We start from the raw sequence: 20,852 nt of genomic DNA on the forward strand, positions 1-20,852 counted from the left end.
TGAATGGGGGACAAGCTGAGTGAACAATATAGGCAGTGCACTGGATTTAAATTTGAGAGCGGCTGGTATACGTCAGGTTCACTCAGTTCACGGCAACTGCTGTCAACAGTCTGGATTATGGGGGATCTACTTTTTGACAGGAAGTTCTTAGGAACGGCAAACAGCCGATCAAATCCATGTGGGAATCTCTAACACCTGACACCCGAGCTAACGCCAACAGCCTGCCACCAACTCACATGCTTTCATCTCCATTATTAGCTCAGACTAATGTATAGATTGGGCTGCAGATGAAGGCTTGCTTTTCTGCTAACCGGCAGCTTTGCGCGTGAAACCGTGAGTGCGCGTGTGCGGATTTCAGAGAACTGTCTGATCTGTCCTCCTCCAACACCTCTGAGCTTTGTCTCACTGCTGCCATTGTGCTAAGTCTCTATGAATGTGAGTATGTGTGGCACTGTTGCGCGGTGCAGTATTTCCGAGGGTTTGCACCATTCCCTGGGGCTGCCGAGTGCTTATACACTGAATGATCTTGGCCTCTGTGGCGCGGTTCACACACGCATCTATGAATGGATATGGCTTCAGCTCCGGGGTGCCAAAATGAAAGTTCACTCCAGCACTGAGGATAGAGACGTGTCTCAGTCGACTCATGGTTTATTAATCACATTACTTAACCAGGATGTTGGACTTGACAGGTGGGAACAGCATTTTCTGAGCTGCAGTTTTCAGACATACAGAGGCTGATACAGTGTCATGTGAATATCAAGTGTGAGTTACCCGGAATTGTTAGAAATAAGACTATTAATAAACTATGGCCAGACAACTTGCAGAGGCTTTCATATTTGGATACAAGTGATGAAAAGGCGAAACTGCAAATTCACCCAGCCCCTATTTCAGCCTGAGTCTTTGCTACAAAACAGTGTTTCAAGCCGCCCAAGAATAGGAGCACACTTGGATTGCATTCCTCTGAGTCTCTTCAGAACACTTTGACCAAGGATGGTCCTGTGCTGCCTTCAGATGCAACGCTGTGTCAGGTTGGATTTACTACTGTTCCCCAAAGTTATGATGTGTGAGGCCATATAGGATTGCTATTACAAGGAGGCATGCCCCCCCCCCCCCCCCCCCACCCCCCCCCCCCACCCCCCCCGAGAGTAATGCTGTCACATGATCAATAGTGTTTCTAGTGTTGTAACTCAAAGGGCTCGGCTATATGCGCATATGTCAGGAGCGATAGATCAGATGAACCAGGCCCGAGCAGTCCTGAGGTCCGCCGCCTCCTACAGCTGCACGTAGGGTGTGCGTGTCTCACCGTAACCTGATCCAGCTCCTCCTGTATCTGGACCACAACTTCTGGACCGCCATTGGCTGCTGTGCTAAAATTAGCATAACGACCCCTGTGAAATGCATTCTGGGAATATTCTGTATTTGACTTGGCCTTATGAAGCCAGTGCTGTTTATGGCCCTTAGATGCAGCGATGTGGTCATCATGCAGAACTCATCTTCCTTCATGATGCAGGTTAATGATACGAGTGGCTATATACTTAAAAAAAAAAAGATCTACAAACACAGAAGAATTTTTTTTGATGGCAAAACTTGAGTGACTCTTTTTTGTCAATCGTAGATGAATATGTGGGCTCCTCACATCGTCAAGGACAAGAACAGACAACATATTAGAGACTGAAACAGTTTAGTTGTTTCTGTTAAATCTTTGCTCTTCAGTAACAAATACTTCCAATCATAACAAAGATCCTTTCTGAAAGTGCAAACTGTCCATATCGTGACCTCTGGATTCTATTTTATATGAGCCATCTTCCAATACCACGTGTGGGTGTTTCACTTGTCTGTGTGTCCACTGCTGCAATGTAAACACACTCTTTTTTTTAAGGAATTAGGTGTTATCACATGAAACGTAGACGTGTAAACAGGGCCTGAGACTCTGCAAGCAGTTTATGCATGATATACGTCAGTCAGTTCGACATGTAAAACAACCCAATGTAGCCAAACTGTTTGATGAGGCCATGTTAAAAAGCTATAAAAAAAAATATATTGTGTATATTTGTTAAAAATAAATTCTAATCTGTAATTGTTTAACATTATAAATTATTTGGGACATTCTGAAGTTTTATTTCAAAGTGGAATTCTGAACTCCAAAGTCAAATGCAATAGTCACATCTTGTGGAAATAGTAGTTCAGTGTGTAAAAAATATTAATACAGAAATACTCATTTAAATTCTTGACATTAAAAAGAAATGAAATAAGCAAACCATGAGTGTCGCAACGTTTTGCTGTGGCGAGTCTGCCTGCTCATCAGTCTGGGTCACTATCAGCTGTCACAGTCTTTGCATTCAGCTGTTGGGATGTAAACAAGTGAGGTTTGATCTCTCTTGCTTGTATTTTCTATGCTGTTTTGTCATTATTGTTGTTATTGTTTAAAGTCTGTAATCCATGAAATGCACTGACAGATACACAAAGGTTGTGTTTATTCTATTAAGTCAATTGCTACGTTGAGCAGAAATTCTATTATAAAATGATCACAATTATTTTTTTTTTTCAAAACAAATAAAGTGATGTAGAGAAACTGTGTTTAGAATATAGGAAATAACGTATGGGATACGTCCTGACCTTGAGTGTGGGGTACTGTATTCTGGATACCAGTTGAGGGAAGAGTGTGTGACATAATAAAACCAGCTCAGTCAGTGCAACTGAGCAAGCTGCTGTGACTTGATGTGACAAGCCCTTTAAAAAGAGAGCAGCCAAATAAACACCTTGTAGGTGAAAGTCACATGTCATGTCATGGCAAGAAAAAATTAAAATAAAAAAAAAATGCATAATACCTGAAAACTTTTCTTGCATCATTTCTACATTTTACTTTTTTTTTTTAAAAAAAAGGTGGTGAGTTTTGTCTTTACCATTGATACATATTGTTTTTTCCAAAAAGCCCACATTTCTCAGTCATGGTGCATTGGAAGTTGTCCCATTATAAATCCAGATTCAGTTTCAACTCCACAACATCTGGTTTTGGTCATTATAAAAATCCACATTTCATCAAAGAGGACATCTTTCTGTTTGACTCCATTGACAAAACAGTCAGAAATGCAATCATATTGGATGCTCTGTTATACAATAAATCCCCAGGTTGTGATTCAGTTAAAATTCTCTCCATTTATTCATAACTTATGAAGGCTGAAAGGAAGGGAGGGTGAAGATTAATGAGATGAGAGATGTTTAAATGCCACGCTGTATAATAAATTGAAGGCTGTTTGAATGTATTTTTCTTAAAATTAAGCATGGCCTATTCAGTTGACACACAACAAACCACTTATATATGATATGATGTTAATAGTTTAAAGCACATCTCAATGGCCTCTGGTTTCCCTCCAGGAGGAATAAAGCTAATTTATTCTGTGAATTGGTGTCTGAAATAAGCTTGACCTCAATTCAAATAGCATGTCTTTGAACTAATTGACTTTAGAATGAATAGCTAGAGTTAGAGTTATTTATTATATAGAGTTAGAGTCAATTTGTATTCCTCTTACAATGCGTGTTCAGGAGTCATTCTGAATGTTACACTGGAGGAAGCAGACCAGGTTTGAGCTTAAAACCTATGATCCCCTTAATGCTACTGAAGGGCTTCATGAGGCATATGTGACATAATAGGGTCTTAATATAATGCACATTAGGTGCATCAGTTTCTTGGTTGAAATGAAGCTCCCATAACTCACATTATACACAGTACACATGTTACGTATTTGATATTGTTTTTATAAATGTGAAAGGGCATATTCAGGTTATTCAGTTACGTGAGAGTGTAACACTCTATTGTCCTTTGTGTCCTGAGTAGAGGTTGCATCCAGTAAGTCCACCTGTTTGATGTCCTCCACTTATAATTGTTTAAGCTTTCTCAAATCCTTGAAATTGATTCACTGTAACCTGGTCAGAGTGGGAAATGGAGGGTGAAGAGGAAGATTCACTGGGCCAGCTTTTTCAATGACCACTTGGAGGTTGAAATGCTCATTATGCAATCGGGCATCAAAAAATTAGATGCATGTATGCAAAAACCTTTGACCTCTGACCTCATTTTCCATGAACGCAAGCTTCAGCTGAGGTAACCCAATCCTCAAAACTCAGCCTCTGTGCTGCTCCCGTCTGAGCTGCCACGCTCTCGCTGTGTCCAGGACAGCTGCGGCGCCCATTTAGTGCCTGTTCCTCTGCATGGCTGCACTCTTCATAACTTGGTCAATGTCAGCTACAGCATCCCTTAATGAAGTGGCTGATTTCATATCTGATTTATTAACACTTCTCTCACTTCGGATCTCTGAGTGACACACAGATCTCAAACTGTCTATAAATGGCTTGCCTCCTCTCAAGGGATTATATATTCACAGCCCTACGGGAAGTATTTTAATTTTAGGTCACCGAGGTCACTGGCTGGAAAATATAAAGAGTGTTTATGTGAAGATTTAACAGTTGGGAAGTGTCTGTGTTTAAACATTCCACCATTTCTTGTGCCAGTCGGGCATGACCCAAGTTTACTCATTCACCTCCTTCAGTCAACACCTATTACTGTTTCCATGCCTATGTGACATTTATGAAATTAACCTAATGGGTTATAGATGTGTTAAACTAAAGAATAAGCTAAAAATTTCAGGTGTTGTACAATTTGAACAAACCTCCTCAAGTCACTAAAAAAAGGTCCAGAAGCTAAATCTCCTCAACAGCAAATCACAATTTAATTCTAAATCAATTTATTATTGGCCTCTGGGTTGAGACAGTGAGTCTGCAACTGGGGATTTCCCAGTTTTACTCCCATTGAAGACGAGTCACCGCTGAGCAGGGCCCTTGCCCAGGTTGTTTCAGGAACGATATCCGGTCTAAAATGTTTGCCAAATCGAACATGACCGGCTGTGGTGACACCAGAAGGGAGCAGCTGAAACATACCTCATCGTATGAATGGGTTTTAAAAATAAGTCTGAATGTTAATATGTTCAAGTTTCAAAAGTAAGTCAGTGATTTTGTTTTTTTTTGTTTTTTTATCGTTAGTACAAAAACTCAGTCTAACATGTTGAAATAATTAATAGTTTAACTCTGTTAATGACCTCAAAAAGAAATTAATGTAGGGTTGGGTTTGGCCTTAGGATTGTATGTTTAAATTATGACATTCCTTTGAATTTGTTTAATGAAAACTTGTGTTTGAAAGAATCGGCTGGAAGAATTTGTGAAAAAACAAATTGAAAACAAAAAAAATCCAAAAATGGCCAGAAGAGGTTCATCCATATTATTTGAATACGGAATTAAGAAAGCACACTGAGTCGGTCGTAATGAATACGGGCTATTTCCCGTGGAAACTATGAGCTCATGACTGGAGGACCTCAGCAACTTAAGAGTCCGGAGGCACGGGAACCACGAGGGCGATGGCATGCATGTGGGGCCAGATGGCTGTTGGGCTCCTTTTCAACAGCAAATGGCTCAATTTACTTATGGCCGACTTGCCCAATGGTCTGAGTTGGCTCTGTGGGAAGACGCCTCGCTCTGGTTGTGAATTCCTCTCACGGCAATTGAAGATTCACGATGCTCAATATAATAAGCTTTTGCATATAAATGAGGGCTGTGCTTGGCTAATTAGGCAGGAGAGTTTACAGGGCTGAGAGGGTAAAAAGAGGAAGCGCTCTCATTTAAAGAATTATTGATCTCACATTAACTCAGTACAAATGCTGTTGCATATATTTGTGCTCAAAAGTGGAAGTTTTCTGCTGTTACGTCAGTTGTCTGTAAATACATACTGAAAATAACCAACAGTGGTTATACACATGGCAAACAAGGACTCACACAGGGAAAAAAATATTAAGAGTGGCTCATTTGCCCCAAATGCAAGTTTTTGTCACTGTGGAAGCACCTGGATCAAACCTCCAAAAACTCCACACAGAAAAGCTCCCAAATGTTTACCTGAACTCAAACCGAGGACATTCTTGGTATAAGATAAAAATGTTAACCAAAACAATATATCTTCCCTACAAAAAATGTGTACTCTGCTTTTTCAACACGTCTGATTTACAATCAATTGAATATTGAATCCGGTGCATATATTCAGTATTAAATCCAATATGGATTAAAATGAAAAAGAAAAGAAATGAGAAACTAAATGCATTACTGGAAACCAGACTGTAACCATTTTGGAATCACAAGATCTACTAAAATAAATTGAATTGATGGAATGTCAAGCGAGTGTCGAGTAAACCAGGTAATTATTTTTTTTCAAAAGCTGAGACTGGATATAAGTCTATTTAAATTAGAAAGAGCTGACACAGAGTTTTAGTTCAGTCCGTTGTTGCTTCTCACTTGAAGTTTCCCAACATGGAGCCATCTCCAGTGCAGAGGGCACCAGAGAGTGTCCCTCTTTCTCACCAAACGACAGAGGATTATTACCTCCTGATTTAGTGTCCAGCGATCTGTGCACTGCGCGTGCAGTAACCAGACACCTTACAGCCCTGATGAGCATTTCCCAATGGGTCTGCATGGACCCAGACACAGACTAATCCCCACCACACTTACCAGCAGTCATCCAGGTGATGTTTACATGCTGCTCCCAATGAAAAGTCACACCACCACTGTTGTCCCCCATGGGACTGGCCGGGCCCCAGCGAGTGGGCTGATTTCTGAGAAAAGGCCTGGTGTGGTGTTGTTTTTGTGAAATGCCTTACTGCAAGAACTCACTGTGCGTGACAATTGTTTGTAATTACGAAAAGCTTTAAGTTGTGACACCCATTTGAAAAGAAAACAAACATATAAATGGTTCAATCTAGTTGAAAAAGGAAGAGAACGTTCCCTTTTTGCGCAACAGTGTTTGCGAGGCAGATGGCCTGCATTCATTACATGTCACAAAGAGAGGATGCCTCACAGCTCTTATTTTTAGAAGTAAAAGTCATATCCAACCTCACCTACATCACGTGAGTCAGGGTGTCAAAGTATTTGTCGCTGGCCTTTTTGAAACATGTATAGCCCACTGATAAGCCTCTGTGACAGCTCGTTATTAAAATTGTTGTTCTTTTGGCTTCAGCATGCATCCCCCGAAAGGTCTATCTCTGAATAGCAGAAAGCATCCGGACGCTACAGCAAAGTGAAACAGTAGAAAGTCAAATAACAAATACAGTTTTCTCCGAAACTTGAGGACTCCAAGATGCATACAATAGCAGGTTCCATAAAGTGCTTCTGTAAATATTTTTCAATGTTTTTATTTTTTCCTTTTTCTGTTGGTTTTTCTTTTTGTGTGTGTGTGTGGGGGGGGGGGGGGGGGGGCAGGTGAAGGTCAAATGATTTTTTTTTTATGTGTTGATACTGAAGAGAAACTGTATTCAAGTTTAAACCATTTGAAATAAATGTAGGTGTCACCAAATTGGGTTTTGATGGAGGCTTTTGATCATTACGTTTGATAGCAATTCCTAATTTATGTTAAATGGCTAAAAAAAACTGGGGTTAAGGTAATAAGCCAGCAAGACAGCAAGTGCAAATGGTTAAATGTGGCTTATTTCCATTTCATTGTCATATCAATGGATAAATAAAAGGAAATAAATATGTAGAATGGGCTAACAGTAGAAAATCTCCAGTTGTACTCGACTTGGGGCCTTTCTTTGTGGGGTTTTTATGTTCTTCCTGTGCGAGTGTTCAAGTACCCTGATTTGATGTGATGTGTTTAATGTCATCAAAATTAAGTCAGTATTTCACTTCTAAATTGTAACTGCTTGCTCCCCGAATAAGGCCTCTCCAATAAATTAGAACTCTGCAACCTATTTTTGTTCTGAAATGTAATTTACAGACATTTAAATAGAACATGCAGTCATGAATGTATAAATTGATTTGTTGGTGCTGAATCATTTTATGAAGAATACACAGTGTATGGCAAACACTGTGATCACTGAGGGCAAATTCAAAAGTCATATGAAGGCAGCTGATGACACCCAGCAGAGGTGAAAGCTCTGAATCCTTTTTTAGGCAGCCACTTTTGTCGTTGGCCCTGTTCTGAACACCTGAATGCTTTCAACTCTGACTCCTTGGTTATTTGACTAATCATGACACGCAGGCTGAAGAGCAGGTAGGTATGGGAATGGCAGCCTTACACTAAGTATAGCAAGAAGTCGAAACATGTGAGACCTCGCTCTGCCGCATGTCTAAGATTGGACTGTGACAAACAAACACTTTGACCCCCCGAGGTACCTGCGGCAGAGCAGGAGCCGCTGGAGGAATCATGACCCTTGAAACCCCCAAAAGCCAAAAAAGACACCCTGCAACCCAACAGCTGCTCCCAAAAGTCTCTCCCTCAAGCATTGAAATGCTTGCCACTTGAATTTGGCTGGCCATTAGCCCTGATCCACTTTCTCCCACTGCCCTGTTTAGAGACATTTAAAGCTGGGATCAACTCCTAACACAACACAGCTAAGTTGATTATTACCTGCTGAGATCAAATGGTTTAAGCGCCTTCCTGTTTTCTGATCGGCTCACCATCAAAACTAGGAACAGTTGATTATATGGACATATATTATGATCAGTATTATATTAACATCTGTTTGGGCATGAGGGTATCTGTCTGTTTTCTGAATTTACATTCATTGAAACTGTTGATGCAGGATAGTCTGGTCATTAACTAGAGAAGGTGGGTGGAGAGATGCTAAATGATATCTTTAAAAAGGGAGATTGCAAAACAAAGGGAATGGAGCAATGTATTGAAGGATATTTGATGAGGCTCCAAAGAGAGGTCTCACTTTAAGTGACTGGAGTCATGTTGAGAAACAAAAACCTGAGGACGGCAGCAAGGCCATATCCCCTCTTCTACTGGCAGCCTCTGTCAAATATCAAAGTCTGCTTCCAAAGGTTTTGTGAACCAGTTATAACCAGCTCTGCCTTCTTCGGGGTCTGTCTGAGGACAGCTGGTACCACTGTGTGACAGCAACATTCACAAAGATGAGTTTTTCTACAATCTCCAATATCAACGTCGAAGAAACCAACAACACATCTTGTCTGTGTGAGCTGAACTGTATGGCAAACGTTGAGTGTTGTAAATGCCCCATTTCTGGCCACCATGTGACTTTTCAGTGGCAGTAGTAGTGTGACCTCTTTGGTCATAACTTTCCTGGGAGAGTTTTTCTGTTCTCGCTGCACATGGAGGGGGGGGGGGGGGGTCACATGATGAAACTGTGGGTCATGAAACATAACAAGGAATGGAGAAGGAGCATCCTGAACCAAAACACATATCTAGTATCTTTGACGTACCACGCACAAGTCAGCACATCAAAATTAAATCACGTGGCATTGCTATTTGTTTTTGTTTACCAATCCTGTATCACATTATTGACATAAAACCAATCGTGATTCACAGAGAAGTGCCACATCGAAGTGGGTATTACAGCTCAAAACGGGTAATACATTTTGCTTCAAGTATTGTACACATATGTGCTACAGATTGTATTGTGATTCTCTTCAGTCTTAGTCTTAACAAACTTGTGGAATGTTTACATGGTAGCAGCTGTGTTTCAATGGGCACATTTTGGTTGTCAATATTTTTTTACGATCAAGGGGTGTGTACTGCGTCAGTGGGCATGTGGCTATACAGTGGGAGGGGCTAAATAGGGGTCGCTCATTTCTAAGCAGAAGTCACTGGATCTTAGGCCTTAAAATAGCAGTACAGAGGGTATATAGGGATCCTCTCTCACTGGCCCCATCATACAGCAGCTCTGTGCTCCGGCAAATGCACTGTACAGCAAATAACGGCAAATTCTGACAAAGGAAATGATCAGCCAGCAGGACAGAGTTGTGCAGACAGGCTAAAAGGAGGACATTTGGACACTAAAGCAAAGCGAAGGATTTGAAAACTACTTGTGCACTCCAGTATCAGCAGGAGCGTCTGGAGCTTGAAACCAAAAGGATACAGAGGACAGAAAAGACCCGGAGCAAAGGATACTGCTATTTCATTGGATTGTTGTGTTCCCTTGGATTTCCCACTTTCCTCCTCCTGAGCTGAGAGCGTGTGTGGGGGGGAAGACAAAGACACAACCATTGCAGGGATGAAGTACAACTACCACGTACCAGTGTCGTCGTACACGCGCAGTTCGCAGTACACGCCAACGTACCACACTCCCACCCATTACACCCCCTCACACTACACACCGTCAGCATACACACCCACATACTCATCAGTGTCCAAGTACACTCCAACGCAGTACAGCACGACATATTACACCCCGTCATATTACACACCCACATACAAATCCACATCAGCCTACACGCCTACAGCCTACAGCAAAGGGTCCCGCTACAGTTCAACACAGCGCACAGAAGCACGGGAGAATCCTGCGCCTGTCATACCTGTTGCACCTGCAAAGAGAACTGTGCACTTCCCCAATGACATCATCTTCCAGGATATCGTTAGACGAGGAGATTTGGAGCAAATTGGCCGATTCATGAGAGCAAGAAAAGTTCGCGTGGATACACTTTTCCACTCAGGTGAGCACAGTCACCACAACCTTTACCTTTTTCAACCAGAGGCCATCAGTTGTTATTCCCACTTGGCCATGACCACAGATACAAAAACAAACAAAAAAACAACAAAAAAAAAAAATCACAATTTTGAAATGGAAACTGTTTTGATGGCAATGACCAAAGTGAAACAATTGATATTACAGGTATGGCGGCTCTACATGAAGCTGTGCTAACAGGAAACCTGGAAGTGGTGAAGCTGCTGGTGAAATATGGTGCTGATGTCCATCAGCGAGATGAGGATGGCTGGACGCCACTTCACATGGCCTGCAGTGATGGGTACCCAGAAATAGCCAGGTAATGCACTACTTTTGAATCAAAGAAACAAATCTATAAACATGGAACAATCTTTGGAAACATATAATTACATTACAATTAATTACATTTAATCACTTAAATGTTTGGATGTTTTAAAATAAAATGTACTGATGGTGCACTGCAGCTTCAGCTCTACACAGAACGAATATAAAACCTATCATTGTACAAAATATTGTCTGTCCAACAATGAAAACTTTAAATTCAAGTAAAGGATTTGCAACAATGCTTCCATTGTGAGGGAAGCAATCGGTGAAGATTAGCTAGAACAAAATATGACCTCTTATTAAATATGGATATGTGTATTTGGGGACTTTATTTGATTGTATTTCTTCTTTATTCCCCTTTCAGTTATCTGCTGTCAATGGGAGCCAGCACAGAGGCAGAGAATGAGAATGGAGAGAAGCCTGCAGACCTCATCGACCCAGACTGCACAGAGCTCGCCAAACTGTTTGAGACCGGCTGTGTGTGATTGGATCCCAAAAGGACTCCAAAGAGAACACCCACAAAGGATTTTTTTTTTTCATAAAAATGGATGAGCTGCCATAAAGACGAGCAAGAGCAAACAATACAACAAACTTTTCTGCCACAGCTTTTTTTTTTTTGTTAAAGTGTAGCACAGACAGCTCTAACATTGTTATTTTTCTTTTATATATTAACCTTCATTGAGCATTTTTCTGATGGATGTTTTCTTATATGATCTTTTTTTTTTTGGTTTAATTTTGTGCATTTCTGTATTTTATCACTCATCAATTTTTGGCACAATTTAACAATGGATTTAATTACCTCTAGCATATTGTTCAGATTCATTTACTGTCTCAGAAAACACCAGGTTATGTATTTTGCCATTTGTGTTCGTGTCAAAGCAAACTATATATTACCATTCTCATATATTTAATTTATATTTATACATTTTTGGCAGAAATGCTTGTTTTATCCAGAAAGCATCCTCACTGCTGGGCAGGAAGAGGTTTATTCAAATCAAATTCAAAAAAAGATTCTTTATCAAAAAGTGTAAAACACAGAAAATGCATTTTGTATTTGCTCCATTGCAGTATTTTCCCTATTAGATCACTTTTGTTTTCTGCAGTTTTAATGCCAGCAATGAAAGTCTTATCAAATTTTATGTTCAAAACTATTTTTGTACATTTTCATAAATAAAGAAATCTTTTTTAAATATGCAGAACTCGCTGGTGTGATTTTGTAATATTGTGATTAACAATACATATCAATGCTCTCCAACAATGATGACAAGTTCATTTTTGCCATACCGTGGGATGATAACCTGTACATGTCAACAAAATATCAACCTTTATTTTACATAGAAACACAGGTTTCTGGGTACTTTTTTTTAAATGTCTACATTTAATTAAATTACATTTTAACAAGCACAAGCATACATTTTCACAGAAAAACGAATTCTCTGATAGCAATCTGAACGAAAATGTAACTGTCTTGAATTTGTGTTTTATTTGATTTTTTGCAAGTGTGACAAGAGCTTGCCACTTTATCTGCTGCAATGTTTCACTTCAGACTAGTTGAGATTAAAGCCTGCGGCTGCTCTGTGCACGTTACTTCTGCAACATTCAGCTTGCATGTCTTCAAAACAATTCAACCTCGCAACACGGCTTTGATGCTATTTACAGAGCAATGGGCATTATCTGGGAGTGTGGCGCAAATAAGGGATATTTGTTTTTAAAGAACAAGTTGGTGTTTTTGTTGGAATTTTTACATTCTACAAGGTCATAGTCTACAACAGACCCCCAACTGGGACAGTGTCAGCCTGCAGATCACAGATTTAACACCCCTGCCCTCGTATCTTATCCTGGCCTGAAGGCAAAACATTTGAATACAATCACAGCACAGAAAATGTGCCAAGTCTTGCATAACAAACAGGATTCTGGGATTAGTATGAATGCTACACTGATCTAAGATGTCAGAACAAGTCAAACTCAAGATGTGACTGGTGTCAGGACCACTATTATATCACAGCATACCTTCACTGGTGTGTGAAATTAGGAATTCCTCCTGTTGTTCTCAATTTATTTACTCATCTTAATAACCTCGACAGGTCAGATTCCACATAAATAATCTCACAAGTGCATTAAGCCCTTTATTATAAAACCAAATGTTTTATCCCTCAATATGACAGTTGTTGTCCCATTGCTGATTTATTCTTCCTGTTTATTTATTGATATTTTTGTGAACTGTGATGAAGTAATAATAATAATAATAATAATAATAATAATAATAATAATAATAATAATAATAATAATAATAATGAAGAGAAGAAGAAGAAGAAGAAGAAGAAGAAGAAGAAGAAGAAGAAGAAGAAGAAGAAGAAGAAGAAGAAGAAGACTTTTGTTTTGTTTTTATAAAGAGAATCACTTCCGCTTCCGGCTGTTTTCCCGGAAATGATTGGTTGGCATTGGCAACGTTTTAGGCAGCATTTACGGCGTTTAGTCTGTGAATAAAGACATTATAAGGAGCCATTACACAAAGGTTTGTTGACTAAGTTATCGCCTTTATATGTAGCAGCTCTGAAATAGGTCTACTTTGCCAAAAGTGTTTCTAATAAACACGATGTACTAACGAAATAGTAGCTGTTTTTAGCTAGCGCTACTAGACAATGTAAACCCACAGCTAGCGAGCTACACGGCTAAAGTTAGCTACATGAAATATTCGTGTCAGACTATTGTTAATTTGACATAACTATAGTAAGGAGGATCACAGGTTGTTCAAGATCCGGATCATTGTTCGTGGAAATCGCTAAATATAAGCACGTTTCTGTCTGCTAACTGCTGCTAACATTACTAAAACAGATGGAACGTAAACAAAGCGTCTTGATATTGAACGCCAGGATGTGTTACTTATACATTGTGCGCCTTTGCTTCATATAAACTAGTTATTGTATTATGATCGGTGTTATGCGATCTAACAAGTGGACATAGGTGATCATTTAAAATATTGCTAGCAAGTGTTTTGCCGGTAGCTAACGTATAGTTTGCCACTTCCTATACTGAGCGTGCAGTTCGTGTTTGTGTGATAGTGGAACTGATTTTCTTAGATCACGTTGTGATACTCAGGTTGTCGCTGTTTATTGTTAGAATTCAGCTGGGGACTTCTAAACCTTTGCTTCTGTCATATCCACTCACCACAGAGGAGCGAAGAGCGAGTACAGACTGCAAACAGAATGACCAGGTCTGAATAAAATCACCACTCCTAAGTGCTGAGAAATAATTTGAAATAGGATACATTTATGCAGTTTTAGGTATGCATGCTTTGACCCTGAAGCACAGAATTCATGTGTAACTAGGAGTAAACAATGGAAAGAACAGTGTAAAGTGATGACTGTCTGCACTGCTACTGATTTGGATGTTTGTATGTATGTGAAGCTCATCAGCTCCCAGGATGGTGAACAGTTACAAGCGGACATCAAGCCCTCGATCCCCTACTAACAGTGGGGAGCTCTTTACCCCAGCACATGAAGAAAATGTGCGCTTTATATATGATAGTAAGTATGTCAATCACTTTGTGTAATCTTGACCAAACCAATGTCATCAGTAACTGCTGTAACTTTTTTCTCCTTTAAACTATATAGCATTTAAGGTGTTAAAAGCCTCTTATCAATAATATGCACACAGTTATTGTATGTAAACATATTTATCTTAAACTTCCCTAATCAATGAAAGGTTCCATGATCTTCAAGACAAGCACATGTCACATCCAGTTCTAAAAAGGTGTAGCACACAATTTTCTGCAAACAATCATACAGAAAGACAGGTATATAAATTGATTTGTTTCTAAATGACCCAAGTCCTGTGAGAATATCATGGTTTGCTTTTGTAGTATCAGAAATGCTTTATTAATAAACTCAAACAATGCATCAGTGATCATTTAAACCATCATTGAAGAACGCAGCACTGGACTTTGAATCAGCTCAAGTTTTTGGGGGCCTTCTTTCATTGAAGCACTCAATGCAGTTGGAGAATTGCTAAAAAACAACAAAAAAAAACAGTGGAGGGGGTGGGTGGGTCTATGCAGTGACATTTGGATTTTAATCTAACTCTGGCTTTCAATTACTTAAAAAACTCTATATTTAATAAATGTAATATTCAGTGTGTGTGTGTGTGTGTGTGTGTGTGTGTGTGTGTGTGTGTGTGTGTGTGTGTGTGTGTGTGTGTGTGTGTGTGTGTGTGTGTGTGTCTTACCATGTCATTAGCATAGGATTCCCTGAATGTATTAATTGAGATGTCATCTTCACTTGTTCCAGCCTGGCAGTGCGTGCTCCGGGACATCAGATCAACACAAAATAGTGAACGCAACGATCGTGGACCACAGGAGTATGTGGAGAAGAACCCAAATCCAAACCTACATTGTAAGTTCCACTGTAATACAGTAGTAATAAGTTTTCACTGCATTGTACCAGAAGATTGAATCATTTGAGGACTGCGTCGTTTACTTCTTTTGTGTTCTTACAGCTTTCACACCGGTAGACCTGAGTGACCTCAAAAAACGCAACACACAGGACTCAAAGAAGTCCTAGTCTTTCTCGTCATGATTCCACTGGGGGTTTTTTTCCCACCTACTATCCTCAAGAACTTTTCCTCCATCAGCCCTTCGTCAGCCTAAAAGTTAGTCCTGTTGGCTTGTCTAACACAGAATGCAAAACTCATTTCTGAACTCTGGACCATAGCAAACCCCATTTCTTACTTTACCCTCTGCAAATGTCGAAGAAGGAAAGAACTGGGATTTCAGGGAGCACAAGAGCTCCCCTCTTGTGGTTCATGTTTTTTTTTTTTTAGCCATGAAACACATGTACATTCTTCATGAGGACTTCCTGACATCCGGTGCCGAGGTACAAACTGTTTCTCAACAGGACACAAAAGACTGCAGTCTTAATACAATTCTACTACTATTTCTTCTCTGACTTTGGAGGAAAATGTGAAAGGGCTGACTTTTATTTTTTGTTTTGTTTTGTTTTGAAAGCTAGATTGATCAATTGTAGAAGTAAATGAATGGCCACATTGGATACACCTTGTGGGCAAGTTTTGGAAGCCAAAACACAATCTAAAAGGCCAATGTTTTTATTATACATTCACTTGCCCCTCAGAAGGACTTAAATTAATATAGCCCCCCGCCTCTGAGTATGCTGCCCCCGGTTTATCTTCCCTCCTCCCCCAGGCTTGAAACAAAATGTTGAATAAAAGACTTTTACAGTACTTCTGTGTGTCTCCATCCCACCTACTTGAATTTGCTGTATTGTTCTTAATAGGATACCTTAGTATAAACGTGTTTTTTTTTCTTCACAAAAATACATTTTGTCGTACTGCACATGCTCGTTAGATGAATGGGCGTCTTCACATTGGCCTTTGGTGTTAGTGGACGCATGTGGAAGTGTTTCTATTGGGTCTCCACCAACAGCTGCCCTAATTTAGTTAAAGCACATATAGAGGATGGATGACTAGATCATGAAGCCATGTATTCGAAAGAAATCCATTCAATGTATCTTATAACTGACAATATTGGTTGTTATTCAGTTCATAACATTTGTCCTTCAATCCATCAAGAGGCAGTCCACTCTGGAGAAGTCACCAGTCAAATACAGAGAACACACAGGCAAATCATTAACACTCACACCTATGGGTAAATTACAGTGAACAGTGAGATTCAAACATGTTTTTGGACTGTTGCAGAATACCTCCTGCAGGGATGGTGAGAACATGCAACCAGGCTCAAACTGGGGTCCTGAACATTTTTTGACCCATAGTTATTTCTCCATATTCAAATTTGTTGAATGTTAATGTTAATATCTTTGACTGCATATGCGTAATGCAATATAGAAGAATAGGGAAACTAGCAAATACATTTATTCCATAGAGAGTAGTTATTTTTGGGTCAATAATTCAACTTACAACAAGTGTTGACTGGCCCATACTACTGAGCCATATTATCAGCTGTCCATAGGAAACTCAACAGTTGAGTCAGCCTGTGGTCAGACTTTTCTACAATTCCATTATTTATACAACACAATTGTCATGAATTGTTTTGCAATATTTTGTTCTCCACAGATTATACCATTTAATTATTAAAGGTTTTTATTTGGAATATTTCCTTAATCAAAATCCAAAATATTTGATTTGGTGTTCTTTGTATTTTTTGAGCAGTATATATATTTCATATAGTTTTCTCCAAACATTTCTTCACAGAGAATTAATAAAGTACAACTTCACATTACAATTTAACCAATGTAGAGGTCACAGATCTACACCCATTTTTTTTTACAAAAGAATGTATGTTCATGTTTTAATACTTTGTCTTATTAAACACAAAGTATTAAATCGCCAAACTCAAGCACAGCATAAAATGAAACGTTTGAATTCAAAGACTTCGACAAGTATCTTGGCACTTTCATCAGTATTTTTTGTTTTCAGAGTCCTTTTTTAATCCCAGGTGGAAATTCTTTCATTTGGAGAATTATTTTTTATAGAGAAACATTTTTCACTTGTTCGTTTACTTGTTGAAGGAGCTTGTCTGAAAGACAAAAGCAGGCTGCACAACTGGTGGGCTCAAAGGTCATTGCAGAAGAACAGAGGGAATAAGTTTGAATTAAAACATTTTTTAAAAAAGACTTAACTTCCCGGACTATGTAAACTCTTCTGAATCAGATAGAATGTTTAAAATTCCTCCAAGAAGAACTAATTAAATCCAGCAGGCTCCCCAACAGACAAAAACACATTATACTGGGTTTCAAGACTGAATTGTTTATTTCTTCTCATCACATCTTCACTCCATGTGCTGTATTTGTTGTCTATCTTAAATCCCCATGCCTTAAACATCTTCTATGACAATGTTTAATACTTAAACGTAAACGTTTTAACTCCCATGATTGGTTGATGTTTGTGAGGGTGCATAAACTGCAAGGTGCAGTGAAAGCAGCATTTGGCATCAGTAAAATATGTTAAATGACCTGAACAGATCCAGGTGTACAGGTGATTTAATTAAGACTTCAGTTGAGGAACCACACGGTGTCGTCGTCAGTGACGTCATCACGTCGATTACGTAAAGCGACGTCAGAAAGTGGTTCTTGCGTTTACGAGGGTTCTTTCATTGTGCTTGAGCAGCCGCAGCGAAACCAGATTCGAGAGGACAGAGAGGGACCAGCTAGGGCATATTCTTATATCTCGTTCACAGTTTAGCATTACCGGAGCAACAGAATGACAGATAAGATGGATATGTCTTTAGACGACATTATCAAGCAGAACAGGCAGCAGAGAGGCGGGAGCCGCGGAAGAAGTCGCGGCCGCGGAGGTTTAGGCGGCGGCCGAGGAGGAGGCCCCGCGCGTCTCGGACTCGGCGGCGGAGGATTTGGAGGCCGTGGCGGCGGATCCGGCCCCATGAGGAACCGACCGAACCTGAACCGCGGTAGAGGCAGACCAACGCCTTACAGCAGGGTATGAGAAAGTTAGCGGAGTTGGCTGAGAAAGGAAACCCTTCGGCAAAGCTGGAAATGCCTGGGGAACATCCTTCTGTTCACCGCTAGGCTTGCGAGCTAATCGTCTAGCCAGCTTGCTAGTCAAACGATATAAATGATGCTAACGCCGAGTTTCCCTCGGAGGATAGCTCTATAGTTGGCGGTTAAGCAGAATGGAAATTGTATGCATAGTGTGTCCCGTCTCCCACGACCCATTTGTGTTGCATCATTTTTGAAGACGACGAGGCCTCTTGGAGAGAGTGAATGTATTAGCCACGCCGGCGCCATTTTGAATCGAGCGCCTCAGATTAGTTAAGTCAACCACAGTCGAAAACGGCTCTTTATTCAGATTGATGGTGATGAGAGGATACCACTTCATCGAAAAAAAACCCGCTCGAAAATGATTTTCCACAATTTTTTGGAGCGTAGTTTTTTTTTTTTTTTTTTTTTTTTTTTTGTTCCAAGGCCGAGCGCAGCGACCTGGCGAGGCGGCCTTTTCTCCCAGAGAGGCTGGCGGGAGTGCCGTTCGGCGCCTTTCCTTCCGGCAGTGGCCGCTGCTTTGTGGATGGATCAGTGGACTTTCTACCCCTGCCCGTCATAATTTTCAGATAAGGCCTGTAATTGCGAATTGTAATCTAGACGAGCCAAACAAAGCCCCTGTCAAAATGGCGTGATCTCAAAATGGACGCTGAGATAATCCAGGCTCGTGGAGGGGGGCGAGCTCCCCCTTTATTTATCCCCATCCACAACATCTTATGGACACTTCCCCTTCACGAAAGGCCCCTTCGTGGCTTTGTAAAGAACTTTTGGGCGGGCCAGGAAACCTGGTGCATCGCTGGAGGCTCCGCTGCTTCAGATGGCGACCCCCTGTGTACCCGAGGATCAGATCTGGAGGCGCAGATGGCAAGAGAACAATGGGCAATTTTTAGTTAGCCTGGGAAGTTGTTGAGGGCTTAGCATAGTGATTGAGGGTGGGTTTGGGGAATTGAAATGATATCTGCTCAGTTTTTAGTTAGTTGTTATGGTTTAAATCTAATTCTAAAATGATGATGCTAGGCTTGTAATGTGTAGTATGTTCAATACATGTACATAGAGGTGATCCCCTTGCTTTTCCAGCTGTTTTGTGTCTCTTCTGTATGGATTGATTCCCCTGCTTGTTGTGATGGGGTGGGCAGGGAACTTTGGGGAGCCTCTTGGGGGAGCTGAGCACCCTACCCTCTGTTGGAAGTGGAGCCCCTGCTTGCCCCAACACCCAGCCCTGTGGACTCTGTGATTGACAGAGGCAAGGGGATCCTGAAGTCAGCAGGTGCGTTCTCTCATCTGTTGCAGCCGAAACAGCTCCCCGACAAGTGGCAGCACGACATGTTCGACAATGGCTTCAGTGGCTTCAATGGTGCTGCTGGAGGTGGCGGAGGAGCTGGTGTGGAAACTGGAGGAAAGCTCCTTGTCTCCAATCTCGACTTTGGGGTCTCGGATGCCGACATCCAGGTACTTTGGCCCTCCCGTTAGAATTTTACCTGTCTTGGCTTCATGTTCTGGGTATATTGACCCAATGTTTTGTTTTGAAGGAACTCTTCGCCGAATTTGGAACGCTGAAAAAAGCTGCAGTTCACTATGACCGATCAGGAAGAAGTTTGGGAACCGCGGATGTCCACTTTGAAAGGAGGGCAGATGCACTTAAGGCCATGAAACAGTACAATGGAATCCCACTGGATGGTAGGTATCGTGCTCAAGCTGCGGACAGAATGATCTTTCTTTCATTTATGATCACACAAACTTTGACTTTTGTGTCTGATATTTAAAGTCATGTCTGAGAATAACAATTAATTGTCCATCATTAGGGCGGCCCATGAACATACAGCTCGTCACATCACAGATTGACACACAGAGGCGACCTATGCAGGGGTGAGTGAACACTGAGATGTGCTGTTCAAAATGTGTTTTCAGTGTGTTGTCCACCCTGTGTTAACCTCATCTGTATTTTTAGTCTGAACAGAGGGGGCGGAGGCATGAACAGAGGTCGTGGCGGGAGCTTCGGGGGCATGCAGCGAGGCCGTGGGGGACGTGGTGCAGGCGGTCCCAGGGGCAGGGGAAGGGGAGCGCGTGGTGGCACGAGCAAGCAACAGTTGTCAGCAGAGGAGCTTGATGCCCAGTTAGATGCCTACAATGCTAGGGTATGTGCAGATGTTGACTGGCTGTCCTCAATATCCCCTGTTTCTCCCACAGTGCTCTAATATCACTCTCTATTTCTTTCAGATGGAAACCAGCTAGACGATATGAAGCTTTTCCCGGTTGTCGTCCCTTCCTGTCTGCACAGAAGGGTGGTTGTTACAAATGTGCAGAATATTTTACACATGGTTGTCTTCTGATGTGAATGGAATTGTTGTTTTGACCTATTCTTTTAAATGCTCCAAAGTGTTTTTTACCACTTTTTTTTTCCCCCACCCCGTTTTTTGATAAATGGTTTTGGCTGTAGGTTGACCTGGGTTTTCCCGGTTCTCCCCTTTACCCTGTAGTAAACAAACTTGTAATAAAAAAAAAAAAA

The 20,852-nt window shown here is 40.8% G+C and overlaps 3 protein-coding genes across 6 annotated transcripts; all 3 read left to right on the forward strand.

Annotated features, from left to right (window-relative positions):
- The first annotated feature begins 9,720 nt into the window (after positions 1–9,720).
- On the forward strand, positions 9,721–12,002 carry ppp1r27a (protein phosphatase 1, regulatory subunit 27a). Its single transcript, XM_080512073.1, has 3 exons — positions 9,721–10,485; positions 10,665–10,815; positions 11,185–12,002. The coding sequence occupies exons 1-3, from the start codon at positions 10,047–10,049 to the stop codon at positions 11,303–11,305; spliced, it is 711 nt and encodes a 236-aa protein (XP_080368199.1). The 5' UTR covers positions 9,721–10,046; the 3' UTR covers positions 11,306–12,002.
- Positions 12,003–13,241: 1,239 nt separating this feature from the next.
- Positions 13,242–16,008, forward strand: mcrip1 (MAPK regulated corepressor interacting protein 1). 3 transcript variants are annotated; one of them, XM_080511595.1, is made up of 5 exons: positions 13,242–13,335; positions 13,994–14,034; positions 14,229–14,347; positions 15,107–15,211; positions 15,315–16,008. In XM_080511595.1, the coding sequence occupies exons 2-5, from the start codon at positions 14,027–14,029 to the stop codon at positions 15,377–15,379; spliced, it is 297 nt and encodes a 98-aa protein (XP_080367721.1). In that variant the 5' UTR covers positions 13,242–13,335; positions 13,994–14,026; the 3' UTR covers positions 15,380–16,008. The 3 variants fall into 3 exon arrangements, with proteins under 3 accessions (XP_080367721.1, XP_080367720.1, XP_080367722.1); XM_080511594.1 differs by having other exon boundaries at positions 13,260–13,335; positions 13,941–14,034; XM_080511596.1 differs by lacking the exon at positions 13,242–13,335 and having other exon boundaries at positions 13,438–14,034.
- A 1,931-nt stretch (positions 16,009–17,939) lies between these two features.
- alyref (Aly/REF export factor) lies at positions 17,940–20,748 on the forward strand. 2 transcript variants are annotated; one of them, XM_080511182.1, is made up of 6 exons: positions 17,940–18,287; positions 19,637–19,795; positions 19,876–20,023; positions 20,149–20,212; positions 20,295–20,481; positions 20,564–20,748. In XM_080511182.1, the coding sequence occupies exons 1-6, from the start codon at positions 18,051–18,053 to the stop codon at positions 20,576–20,578; spliced, it is 810 nt and encodes a 269-aa protein (XP_080367308.1). In that variant the 5' UTR covers positions 17,940–18,050; the 3' UTR covers positions 20,579–20,748. The 2 variants fall into 2 exon arrangements, with proteins under 2 accessions (XP_080367308.1, XP_080367309.1); XM_080511183.1 differs by lacking the exon at positions 17,940–18,287 and adding an exon at positions 18,291–19,210.
- The last annotated feature ends 104 nt before the right edge of the window (positions 20,749–20,852 follow it).

This window comes from Blennius ocellaris (genome assembly GCF_963422515.1).
Source record: "Blennius ocellaris genome assembly, chromosome: 16".
NCBI classification, from domain to species: domain Eukaryota; kingdom Metazoa; phylum Chordata; class Actinopteri; order Blenniiformes; family Blenniidae; genus Blennius; species Blennius ocellaris.